The sequence below is a fragment of the Podarcis pityusensis genome, assembly GCF_964106645.2.
Source record: "Podarcis pityusensis genome assembly, chromosome: 6".
In the NCBI taxonomy this organism is placed as follows: Eukaryota; Metazoa; Chordata; class Lepidosauria; order Squamata; family Lacertidae; genus Podarcis; species Podarcis pityusensis.
Window position 1 is genome coordinate 13,596,302 of NC_138030.1, and position 13,384 is coordinate 13,609,685.

The 13,384-nt window shown below is 45.3% G+C and overlaps 2 protein-coding genes across 2 annotated transcripts in view; one reads left to right on the forward strand and one right to left on the reverse strand.

The window, feature by feature from the left end:
• APCDD1L (APC down-regulated 1 like) overlaps nucleotides 1-7,513 on the forward strand; it is a 49,915-nt gene extending 42,402 nt beyond the window's left edge. The window contains exon 4 of the mRNA XM_081011318.1: nucleotides 4,000-7,513. Within this exon, the coding sequence (XP_080867444.1) occupies nucleotides 4,000-4,770 (771 nt within the window). The 3' untranslated portion in view covers nucleotides 4,771-7,513. The remainder of the gene's footprint in view (nucleotides 1-3,999) is intronic.
• Nucleotides 7,514-10,355: 2,842 nt separating this feature from the next.
• VAPB (VAMP associated protein B and C) overlaps nucleotides 10,356-13,384 on the reverse strand; it is a 50,408-nt gene continuing 47,379 nt past the window's right edge. The window contains exon 6 of the mRNA XM_081011593.1: nucleotides 10,356-13,142. Coding sequence (XP_080867719.1) covers nucleotides 12,984-13,142 — 159 coding nt within the window. The 3' untranslated portion in view covers nucleotides 10,356-12,983. The remainder of the gene's footprint in view (nucleotides 13,143-13,384) is intronic.

Genomic DNA, 13,384 nt, shown 5'->3' on the forward strand with positions numbered 1-13,384 from the left:
AAGGACTGCGCCCCTCAGATTTACGTTTCCAAACACAATTCAAAGTGTTGGTGCTGACCTTGAAAGCCCTAAACAGCCTCGGCCCAGTAGACCTGAAGGAGCATTTCCACCCCCATCGTTCAGCTCAGACACTGAGCTCCAGCTCCAAGGACCTTCTGGCGGTTCCCTCACTGCGAGAAGTGAGATTACAGGGAACCAGGCAGAGGGCCTTCTCGGTAGTGGCGCCCGCCCTGTGGAACGCCCTCCCATCACACGTCAAGGAAATAAGCAACTATCTGACTTGTAGAAAACATCTGAAGGCAGCCCTGTTTAGGGAAGTTTTTAATGTTTTATGTTTTATCATGTTTTTAATATTCTGCCCGGAGTGGCTGGGGCAACCCAGCCAGACAGGTGTGGTGTTAATAATAATAATAATAATAATAATAATAATAATAATAGTCTCCTAAACCCTGGTCTGGAGGGGATGGCAGGCCCAGTGGACACTGATGTTACCTTATGAGGTCTCTGTTCTGACTGGTCCTCCTCTAGTTTATATGAAAAAAAGAGGAGCAGAAAAAGGGTGGGGGGCAGAGAAACATTATCCAATAAACCATTATCCCTCAGCAGAGAATGCCATTACCAGAGGAAATAGCCCTGAATGTAATTACGGGCGGCAGGCCTGGGATATACAGAAACGCAACTTCCACTGCAGCTGAAACAAGCCGGCCTTGGTTTCTTTCTCTCTCCACCCCCCCCCCCCAATTTTTTGTCAGGAGCTTGGTTTCATGCCCAGAGCGTATTTTTTAATCAAAATCATAACTAATCAATTGAGAAATGTGATTGAACTGCAAGATAGGACAAGGAGCAAGGAGCGGAAAAGGGCTCATGACCGTTGCCAGATGGGACCAAAGTCAGGGCTGAGGTGAAGAGAGGGGAGGGAAATCAGTCCCCCACCTACACAATATTGCAGCCACTGGGATTCTTGAAGGACGAGGCGAAGGACGAAAAACAACCACCTTTCTGAGGCACATGCTCAGATTGGCATTAAAGCCAAGTTATCTTGGGCCAAAACCATATACGTATGAGCTAAACCAGATGGTAAACATGAATTGCTTTCTTAAAAAAACAAAAAAATTAAAACCCAAGCTGAGTTGCGCTGAAATACAGTGACTTCACTGCAATGCTGCAGTTAATCAGCTCACAGTTCTACGCGGCTTGTTGCTGGCGGATGATGTCACTGCCTGGGGAGAGTTAGACAGTGTCACTTGCCTCCTTCGAAAGAGTTTCACGTAAGTGGAAGTGAGAAAGGTTTTTTGGCAAGGAAGAGGAGTCTGCAGATTTCTGGCTTGCCTTCGTGGCCACCCTTTATTTATTTATTTGCTACCAATCTTTGGGGAAGGACAGTAACTGTGTGTGTGTGTGTGTGTGTGTGTGTGTGTGTGTGTGTGTGTGTGTTAGTTACTTTCTCTAGCATGCAAACAGCAAAAGGGCTTTGAAGCCATTGCAGGTTCCCAAGTATCCAACAGAGAGCTAACAGTTGCGCACTTGGAAACCCTACACAAGGTAAGTGAGACCACTCACATGGTCAGTCATGTGATGTCATGTCATGTTATCGACAGGTGGGAGGTGTCACCCACCTGCCAAATTTGGCACATGATAAGGATCTGGCCTGTGAAGCCAAAAACGTTTCCATGCATCCTGTCTCTTTTAAAAGGAAAGAAGTCTATTGTTCAAGGTTTCTTTTGTACATCGGTCTCAACTTCATTCCCAGGCATTTTGAGTTTAAAAAGAATATTGGGTAGCAGGACTGGGAAAGACCTTTTACCTTTCCAACCTGGTAAAAGGTAAAGGGACCCCTGACCATTAGGTCCAGTTGTGACCAACTCTGGGGTTGCGGCGCTCATCTCACTTTATTGGCCAAGGGAGCTTCCGGGTCATGACTAAGCCAGCATGACTAAGCCGCTTCTGGTGAACCAGAGCAGCGCACAGAAACACCGTTTACCTTCCCGCCGGAGCGGTACCTATTTATCTACTTGCACTTCGTGCTTTTGAACTGCTAGGTTGGCAGGAGCAGGGACCGAGCAACGGGAGCTCACCCCATCGTGGGGATTTGAACCGTCGACCTTCTGATCGGCAAGTCCTAGGCTCTGTGGTTTAATCCACAGCGCCACCCGCGTCCCACCTGGTGCATTCCAGATATTGCACTGCAGCTGCCATCAGCCTCAGCCATTGTGGCCTAAAAGGTGCTGGGAACTAGAGTCTAAATAATCTGGGATTCATAGCCTGGCCAGTGTAAGGCAGCCTAATACCTCTCTGCATTTTTCTTGCACTCCCATAGAAGTTCAGCTCACTTACCGACCTCGAGATCAGCCACCAAGTCAGCTGAATTGCGGCTGGTGGGTCAGAACCAATCACAAACAGCAGAGGTTTCTTCCAAGCCCCCTGCTCTACACAGAGGAACGTCTTTGATTTCCTCTTAAATATGTTTTAAAGAAAAACCACTCTTGGGAAATTATCTCCCAGTATTAAAGTATTTCCTGCTTTAAAAATAAAAAGGCTGGGAATATTTAGCTGCAATGCCCTGTGTACCGTCAACGCTCCTCAAGAGTGACAGTTGTGGTAAGGCGAGTTGAAAATGGCTTGGTTATTGCAGACTTCAGTCAGCGCACATGCAAATTGCCTGCTAAGTGCAGAGTTACTGAAATCTCATTCCCATGCAAACACGGCTGGCGTCTTTCAGAAATCAACCGTATGCAGCAACCCAGGCTTATGAAAGCAGATACGGTTCACTGTAAATTGTTATGTTGCCCATTTCTATAATTAGTACAGGAACACGTTTTTAATGCTGACTTAGAAACATTTCGGGTTATATTCCCCCAGTGTACGTCAGATGAAAATATGTACATTACTTCCACATTAAACGAGGCTAGCTCCTCATAGTGGGGTAGAGAGGAAATTGCTTTTATACCATTAAATAAACTACCAGATACCACTCTGAAAAGTTAAACCTTTCCCCTGCCCTGTAGAATTCCGACACAGGCTTCTGATGTTTTGATATATAAAATCTGTATTTGCCACCCCACCCTTCTCCTTGATGGCACCTATCTGGCGTTCAAATACTAAAACCTGCAGGATTTCACAATTTAGCCTAGACCAGTAAAAGTAGCTGCATCTTATATTTTGCCAGATAATTTAAATAATTCATTATGAGCCTCCTGCAAAGGATAGAGCTGGTGAGACCCGAATCACCACCTAAATTTGCTGAGAGATCTAAATGTACATTTGTTGTTGTGGGTCTCTGCCTCCCCCTGCAGTCTTTTAAGCACCTTCCCACACCCCTGGTCTTTTGTATCCTTAAAATCTAAACCTATATGTTTGGTTTTAATTTTTTTGGTCAGAGAAGAAGAATAAAACAGCAAACATGTTTTACTAATAATAGAGCAAAGAGGCTGGTAAAGTTAAAGGGACCCCTGACCATTAGGTCCAGTCGTGGTCGACGCTGGGGCTGCGGAGCTCATCTCGCTTTTACAGGCTGAGGGAGCCGGCATACACCTTCCGGGTCATGTGACCAGCATGACTAAGCCGCTTCTGGTGAACCAGAGCAGCGCACAGAAATGCCGTTTACCTTCCCGCTGGAGCGGTACCTATTTATCTACTTGCACTTTGACGTGCTTTTGAACTGCTAGGTTGGCAGGAGCAGGGACCGAGCAATGGGAGCTCACCCCGTCGCGGGGATTTGAACCGCTGACCTTCTGATCAGCAAGTCCTAGGCTCTGTGGTTAACCCACAGCGCCACCCGTGTCCTTAAGAGGCTGGTACAACCAGGAAAAAGGACAGTTTTGCCTTGCTCCCTCCCTCGCATTCTAGTCTTTCATGCCCTAACAGAAGTTAACGTTTTCTGCAGAATCTCTTCCTTCCCCTTTGCGGAATGGCAGCTTCCCTTGGTGAGGAACACGCCTGTTTTTAAACAAGCAGTGAAAAGCCTTGCTGAGAACTTGTCTTTTCCTTCCCTTCCCGCAGCATCACATCCAGCCGTGCCCTGCCTGCGGGATTATATACCGAGCTGACGAACACCACCCGCCTGTATTACCGCTTAAGCCGGACCTCCCCATGCTGCTCAGCGGCCGCTGGGTCAGCACTCGCTGCGAGGTCCGCCCGGCCGTGCTTTTCCTCACGAGGTACTTCATCTTCCACGCCAACAACCGCAGCTGGGAAGGCTACTACCGCCACTACTCCGACCCTCTCTGCAAGCAGCCCACGTTCACCGTCTATGCTCTCGGCCACTATACCCAGGGAGCGGCGTCCCTCATTGTGCGAGGAGGTACCGAACTCGTCTTCAAGGTGACCCGCGCCCGGGTGACGGCAATGGATCCCGTAACTGTGGCAATGCTGAACTCCTCCAGCTTCGGGAGCTGCGGAGAAGCCGGTGCCTGGAGCATCGGGCAAGAGCTGGACGTGACTCACACGAACGGATGCGCTGCACTGGGGATCCGACTGCCCCACACCGAGTACGAACTCTTCCGAGTCGAGCAGGATGCCAAGGACCACAGCTTGCTCTTCATCGGGGAGAGGCCGACTGATGGGTCAAGCCCCAGCACACCCAGCAAGCGGCCCACATCCTACCAGGCCCCTCTCGTCCAGTGCGGGGGCCCCTCAGGAGCCCTAGCGAGGCACGTCAAGCCAAGTTACCTGGGAAGAATAGGCGAGGGCAACAGCAGTGGGGCACTGAAGACACTGCCTTGGGCAACCCTGCTAGCATCTCTAGCTGTGCATCTGGTCAGGTGGGACTAGAAGCCCAGATGTTTTGGTCACTGAGCTGCTGCATGGAATCCAGGCAGCCTTAGCGTCCAGACTTACGTGTATGCACAACAAATTGAGCACACTGGGGAAACTGTTTCGTTTTCTACCTTGCCAATATGAACTCTTATTTTTTCTTAATGATAGGTGACGCCTGTTGGATGTGCTTTCCCCTTTCATACCTGCCTATGTATGGAGACGGGCATCTGAATTGGGCTGCTTGGTCTCTGATGTAGAGGGCATCCTTCAGCTACTGATCAGGTGGCTTAAATTGTACCAACGCACCAGAATGGCCTGTTTCAATAGGTGTAGGATAGACCTGCGCCCCCTTCTCCCCACCCACCCAAACAAACAAAAAATGATCATGTATCAAGAAGCAATTCTGTTTTCATGGGACAATTTCAGTTTCGTTGCTCTGGATTAGCGTCATAGAGACATATCATTTACTATTTTGTTCACAATGTATACCAACTGTTAATAGTATAAAAGTTGGAATTGGGGATCCTGTTATCCAGCTTCCATATAATGTACCATGTGTGAGGAAATGTACCTGCATATTCAACTGCTTATCTTAAACAGGGGAGGTGAGGGTGTAAATTTGGTCAGTACAGAACAACCCCAGAGGCTGGGTTTGCACATAAAGCTATACCATAGCACAGTGTTATATGCACAAGCAGGCAGGTTGTTGATTAGTTTTACTTCACGCTAATATTTCCTTGTTCTCTCATGCAAACCAGGGACCATAGTTGTTGTTTTGTTTTGTTTTTTAATCTGGTCATTTTTAAGACAGGCCAACTTCAAAACATTTCGTTTCAAATATTTTTAGACCGCCTTTTAATTCAAAAGTAAATTCCAATGCGGTATACAATTATCCAAATACATTAGGCAGGGAAATAGCTACAACTGCAGACCAATAGCCTGAAAATGCATGGGTGAGTAAATACAGAGTTTTAACACAGTTTTAAACAGTCATTACTAGCAGTATGTGCCTTATCTCAGAGCAGAGACTTCTACAATGTAGAAGCCACCAAGGAAATGCCCTTGCCTTTGGATGCTGCAAGATGGATTAATATAGGTCATGGCATTGGCAGAAGGACCTCCTCCAAAGATCTTAGCGAATACTAAGGTTTAAATGGGATAAGGAGTCTTTTTCAGGTAGTCAAGTCTCAAGTTCCTTAGGGATTTAAGTCAAAAGAATTACGAAGCTGGCTTGCTTAATGGACCAGTTTCTTTTGAACGACCATTTCTCTCTTGTATGGCATGACAAGCCAGGATTATCGGAAGGCGAAACTAAACACTAGCAAAAGCATTTTTTGCTGGTCATGTGGGAGGAGAGAGAAGAGCCATGCCAAGCCTGGTGCTTTGCCTGGGCTTCTTCTTGCTCATGCAGTGTTAAAACAATGGTTTTGCATTACGTGCGAACCTGGCCACAATGTCTGCTTTGTAGGTGTCGTAGATTTGTTTATATGACCAGTCCTGAGGCCCTTGGTTATTCTGAAAAAGAGCGTGAATCTAGTCCTTAGGAATAAAGATGATAAAATGCTAAAGACAGTCACAGTTTAAAAGCCAGACCAGGTACCAGGTGCAATTCATTTAGCTATGTATGTGGAACTCCACTGAGGTGCTGGGATTGGAAGAAACCAGTTCATGTAAGGTCAATGAATTGTGCAAGCCAGATTTAAGCATAGGAAGCTGCCCTAGACCAAGTCAAACTATTGGTCCGCCTAGCTCAGTAGTGCCTACATTACCTGGCAGGTGTTGCAAGTTCTAGATGGGGCATTCCCAGCCCCACCTGGGTATGCTAGGGATTGTGCCTGGGACCTTCTGCATTCAAAGGGCATGCTCTACCACTGAGCTGTGGCCTTCCTTTTGTGAAGACTGACTTTTCCCACCCTGCCCCACATACTTGATTATCCTACTACACCTGCAAAGAAAGATAACAGCTATTGGTAAACAGAAAATGCTCAAAGGGGCATTTGTTTACAGCCCCAGCTGTTCCACTCCACTGTGAAAAATAACCCAGTATGAGTTTTCTGGCATCCTTCATCTCTCTTAATCAGTCAACAAAGCAACATCCAATTGAGTTAACTCTGAAATACACAGCTGCTGGCAACAGGCGAAAACTCGTGATTTCTCGTCTGATCAAAACTTGCTTGGCAGCTATTCCTTAGAGCTGTAGAGTTCCAGCCATTGCAGTCTATGAAGTAATTTTTATTTTCTGGCAATAAGGAGCTATGCATTAAAGACATCCTTAAGGGAGAAAGAACGACCATGACAATCCTCAGTAACTCAGGCTAATGTGCATGGCATTGTATTGTCTCAAAACCACTGACTCCTTTTTAGCTATAGATTCCTAAATCTTTTTGGACCCGTGTGTCTTCTCCAAATCACTGAACTACCCTGCCCCCCGCCAAAAAGAGAAAGAAAAGCCTCCAGCTATGCAACTACAATTTACATGGTATATTTACAACATTTTTGGCTAATATGTAGATTAATGATGGGTTTTTATACAAGTACCAGTGGGGAATTGTGCATTAACTGATTCAGATGTAATGCTTATCTTAATGTACAAATTTTTAAAGCACAAAATGTATTACAGCATGTTAATTTTTTCTACACAAGGAACTTTTTTTTTTTTTAAAGTCATGTATATAAAACAGCTGCCCAACTTCTAAAAACGGCTACGTTTTGTTATAGGCATTGACATAATTACATAAAGTACTTCCACTTTTCCCTTTTGCTGACCCATTTCTCTGCAATTCAAGATCTCTGTTAGAATGTGGGTACCTTTTCTGACTAGAGGGCCAGATCCTTATTTCCCCACCTGTGACAGGCCAAATTTGATCTGTCAGTCACCTAATGTCACTATGATTCTATGATACTTCCATTTCTAAGCCCCGATTGCTAGGAATTCAAAATGCTGATCAGGGCTATTTAAAAGCCCTTTTGCAAAGAGCCCTACACTGCTATTTAAACCTATGAAAACCAGAGTGTCAAGGAACAATGCAAAAGGACTTTCAAACAGCCCGACACTGCACTTTGAAGCAGAACCCAGGATTGGTCAGTTAAATTCTGCTGTTTTGGCTGCCCAGGAACTGCCTGTTCCCAGTAGGGGAATCAGTGTATGCAATCAGCACAGAATTTAACCCCACCCAACTCGTCAGCTGACAGCACTGGCTGACTGGACTAACATCAGCTGATTGGCAGGGATGCGGGCTGGTGGTTTCCTGGAGGATCTGGTCACTTCCCATCAGCACAGCCAGCATGACCAATGGAGTCCAACATAATATGGAAGGATGCAGATTTCCAACTCTTGGGTTAGTGTGGTGTCTTAACACAGCTAGTGTCTGGTGCTTGGGATCCATGTTTCTGTGTGTCCTGGTAAATGTGAAAATCTATTTCAAGTAAATGGAACCAGAAATAAGGGGAGAAGTCATTACTTAGTGGTGGAAACACATATTTTACCTATGAAAAGTCCAGGCTTTTAATTCTGGCCACCATCTATTGAGTTCAGAGGGTCTCTACCAGAAACTTTGCAGTCACCATCTGGGGAAGATGAAACACTTGATTGGACTGGACCATGTATATTCATGGAAATGTAACTTGATAGTGGGGGGCGAGAGAACCTGCAGCCCAATTCCATGTGGGTGAGGAACGTTCAGGACGACAGGAGTGGGGAAGAGCCAAAATGTATGAAGCAATTAGTGACAGGATAAGAAAAAAGGCCCTCTTGCAAGCGATCAGATCTTTGAGCAAAAAGCCATTTGTTTTCCTCTCTTCCGGCAGTGCACTGAGGGGAAGCAAAAACAAGGCAGACTACCCACCATGTAGAAGGCAGCCCTCAACAGCATCCTCACTGACTGATTTACATGATCAAAGACTTCAGAATTGCATTTCTTCAGCAATTGTTCATTCGCTGCTCTCTGTGCTTGATAATACCAAATAGTGGTTAAGAGGTTCCTCAAGCCACATAACTCAGTAGATACTAAATGTGGTTTATTTGTTTGTTGTGTTTATTGAATGCATATCCCACCACTCATCTTTAGTGACCTTGGGATGAGTCTCAACAATACAATAACCAAGAGAAGACACAGTTAAAATTTCTAGTTGCTAATCCTTCTTTATAGTCCCACTTTGCTAACTTTTTGCCTGCTAGTTGTTTGGGGCTATAAAGCCCAGCAACCCCAGCCAGCACAACCAGTTAAGTCTACGTGCCATCAAAAGCTTGCCAGGCCAAGGAGCAAGACATCAGAACCTGCTATTAGTGCTAGGAAGGGTCTGTTTTCCTTCTCACGGGGCTGACGCCTAGGCTTTAGCAGTGTAATCAATTTCCACATGACCAAATCCTCAGTTCTCTAAAATTTAGACAAACTGTTTAGACAGACCAATTAATGCCAAAGGTCTCGGTTCAATGTCCAAATGGATTAAAAAAACCACCCCACAACCAAACCCTAAAAACAGATTTGGTACTACAAATCTGAATATGTGTGTGTTCAGTCTGCGAAACAGACACCAGATGTGTGTAATTAGCTCTTGCTATTTATTCCATCCAAAATAAATGCACACATACTTTGCAGTTTCTTCCATTTTCATTTCAGAAACAGTAGTAGGTCATAAATGCTTAACAGTTTTGATTGAAGCATGAAGCGGTGCTTGGAATCGGTTTACGTTGAATAATAAAACCCACAGAATACTCATTGAACAGAAAATGCTGTGAGCAAACTCTTAGAATCATGGACTCCTAGAAGTGTAGAGTTGGAAGGGATTTCCAAGGGTCATCTAGTCCAACTCCCTGCAATGCAGGAATCTCAGTTAAAGGACCCAAGGCAGATGGCCATCCAACCTGCTCTAAAATGTCCAAGGATGGAGAGTCCACAACCTCCTGTCCCACCATCAAATAGCTCTTAGAAAGCTCTTCCTGATGTTGAGTCAGACCCCTAGGTCCTTTTCACATGTACTGCTGACAAGCCAGATGCTCCCTATCCAATATTGGTGCAGCTAGTTTCCACATGACCAAATCCTCCGTTCATCTAGTCCAATCCTCCAGCAATGCAGGAATCTTAACTAAAGCACCACTGATTTATGTGGGTTAAGCTCATGGCCTAGTTCTGTATGGCTGTGGGCCTTTACTTGCACGGTGGCATGAACCCATAGAAAACTGCATTTCCTGCAGCAGTACTGCAATGGTTAAAAGCACCACAGGTATGATGGACAGCATTGTCAACTCCCGGAAGATGAAGGCTGTAAAAGCTGCAGGCTAAATCTGTGATCCAAACAACAGAAGCAATCTTATAGGTGGCAGACTTTTATAGTGGTGATCACTTGTAAGCAACTCAATGCTGTCCATCAATAACTTCCGTAGATAAGACTTTTTTTTCTATTTGCGCACGACACATCTTCTTCAAAAAAAGGTAAGTCGCATTCTTACTTAAGTTGCTCCTTGTTATGTGTTTGGAAACAAAATTAAGTTAGGAAAAAGTGGTCATCAAAACTAGGCAACTTAACGTCTCGTTACGGACAATTCACTTTCGCAGCATTGAAGCACAAAACGAAGCAATCAAAACAGGGACGGAACTCCATTCGTTTGGGGGTAGATTTATTTGATTTTTTTTTTTAAAGATGCTACATAGTCAAACAGGATTGGTCTTTTTGTTTTTAACAGCATAGAACTAATTCCTACTAATTTTTTTCCCCTACATAGACTTATTTTTATATACAAAAACAGTTTTCCTGACCGCTGTTTCCCCCAATGTTTAGATGGTCGAAAGTGAGAATTATGTCGTGCCCAAAGCATCAGGAGGAGGAAGAGTCCATCGTTACTACAGCAACAAAAGGAAAATTTAGTTCTATTCACCAACTTTGAACAGGTGCCTTTTCTCTCTTTTTTAACCATTTATAACAGTAGTCAAACTTCTGCGACGGTAAAGGAAACATGAGATGAAATACAGTCAACTTCCAACTTAACGTGCATTTAAACTTAAAAACAAAAAAATTAAAGAGAGGGGGGCACCAGCAATCCCACCTGCCACTGCAGTGAGCTTGGGAGGAGAGCATTTGGAGGTGCAAGGGACTATGTGTTTTGAGTATATGAGATTTTGGCTTCATGAGCTATCCCTGGAACGTAAGTTGAGAGTTGACTGTGTATTAAATAAGTTAAATATGCATTAAACATTTGGATATAAAGGACTTTAACTCAGCTACGTGAACCAACAGCAAACAGTAGCTTGGTCCCCTTTTAGAACGAGGCATTGACCCTCCTTGCCCCATGCAACCTGCCACACAGGAGACTGTCCAGTGGCATTTTCCACATTGTTCAATAGGGCTGCATTCAGCTCCTTTCAGCTTTCCATTGACTGGTATGTTAATACCAGTGGTGCTAAACCAAACGTACCCAACCTGGTGCCCTGCGGGTGTTGCTGTTCTCCCAACTCCCCATCAGCCTCAACCAGCATGGCCATTGGTCAGGGATGAGGAGAGCTGGAATCTAGCAACAGCTGGAGAGTGGTCGAAAGGAGGGCTGGTCTAGACCTATCATCCCACAAACGAGACAACCAGGTTGCTTAAGATTCATGACCTTTGCCCCCAAGTTCTTCCATGCACATGTCCCCTTTTCAGCCAGTTATAGCCCAAGAGACTTCTTCCTTGGGTGCAACACCATTCAAGAAAGTCAGCACTAAACAGCTGATGGGCAAAGGAGCAGCGTGTTATTTCTCTCTCGAACTGAGCTGTTGAGAAACGGAGAATGCCCCAGAGACTGAACTAAGCTGTGCCACTGATGGGCACAGAACAGCAAGTCCCATTCCTTCTCAGGTCCAGAAGACCAAATCCCTGACAGCCTTTCTTCTATAGTTCAGGACAGAAACCTGATCTCCAAAAGCTTCACGAGAAGGTAAATGGCAAAAGGCTGAAATAAGGTCATGTAAGCGGAAAGCCACCCCCCCCCCCAATGTGCAATGCATTATGTGGCTAAGCTTTTGAGAGTCTGCCGAGGGTGCAAGCAGAGGAGGAAAGGTTTGCTGATGGATGCGACAAGCGGAGGGTGCAAAAAGGACGCGATGGGGATGGGGATGAGGCAAGAGGTGCATGGTCCCCATTAAACATGATGCCATCTTGACTGGAAACACAGATGGACAGGAAGAAACTATTTTAGCAAGACGGGAGGGTTCAGATACAAAACGCGATGGCTCATTGCAACGCTCCTCTTTCCTACAAAGCCTGGCTAAGAAAATCACACCCGCAGTTCAAATCGGAGCACATCTGGTACAACACGTTGAGTTGACCACAGCTGGAAAGCGGGCTCCTTGTGTTTCCAAACCACCACTGGCAATTAGGTTTCCTCACTGCTAGACTGACATGAGCAAAAAAGCATGTGGGTGACCCTCTCGCCTTCCACTCCTCCTGCTGCAGCCTCCACAATCTTTTGGTCGCCCCTTTTCTATACATAAGACTGGCCAGGGCCAATTTCAGAAACCCGGTGCTGCAGGCACCCTTCTGGATCATGAACCTGCTCCAAGTCTTCTCTCCCCTCTCCTCCTCATCTTCCAGGCTGCCCAGTTAGTGGTTCACAGCTCCTGCAAATGACACAGGACCTAGAGAGGCAGGATCACACTTAAAGAGAGTTCAGGGTGAATAAACAGCTGCTTGGGGAGTTACACTGCTGAGACCCAAGTCACACCCACTTGACAGAACTGTTAAAATTTAAGAGGAGGAGGAATGGTGGGTTAGCCTATTTTACAATAACGCCATCAGCCTCACCCGCCTGAAAGCCAATCTCTAAATAACCAGAAGGATCTACTCTTTTTCAACGGAGGAACTTTTTCTTTCCTCCCCCCTCCAAAGAAGAGAAGTCCAGTAAATGGGATGAAGGTCCAAGAACTCTTTGAAGTTTAACTTTAAAAAAACAAACAGAAAAACCCACACACACGCACACAAAATGCACCTTTATAGTGTTAAAATACATGATTTCGTCCTCACTGCTCGCAATCAAGATGTAACTCGCCTCTCTTCTCCTGCTCAACTCCTTTTACGTTTTATGCTTTCTAGAAGATTATGTTATGTTAATGTTATATTTGTGCAGGGGTAAAAATTTAAAAGGCAAGACCTGTGAGATGTCATACATTTTTCTTTAAACATTTGTTATGAATAAATTTAATACCAATGATATGGCAGATCCATCAATCCAATTTACAATCCTCAGCATGCTGCCTCTACAAGGCGATTTTCCCTATAATGACGCCAATGATGAAGAAGAGTACCACCAGGGCAAGTAGTCTAGTGCTCAGCCCCTCTTCCTTCACAACAGGTGCTGAAGCAAAGCCCGGGTGGTTTGTCTGGGGCGCCTTCCTCATCCGCAGTCCATCTTCTTCCTGCAGCAAGGATAATTTATGGAGATTTAAAAAATAAATAAATGCACTGAGCAGACGTGCGCATTAGAAGCTCAGCCTCAGTTCTGTGCTGAGATGTAAACAATCTGGGGTGAGATAAGGTGCTCCTTTTTCCAAGCAGAAAACTCTCTTCTGCCAGGCCCAAAACAGACCTAAAATGTAACCAGGGTTCCTGCTAAACCTGGGATCCAAAAACAGTCCTTCCCCCAAGCTGGATTGATCAG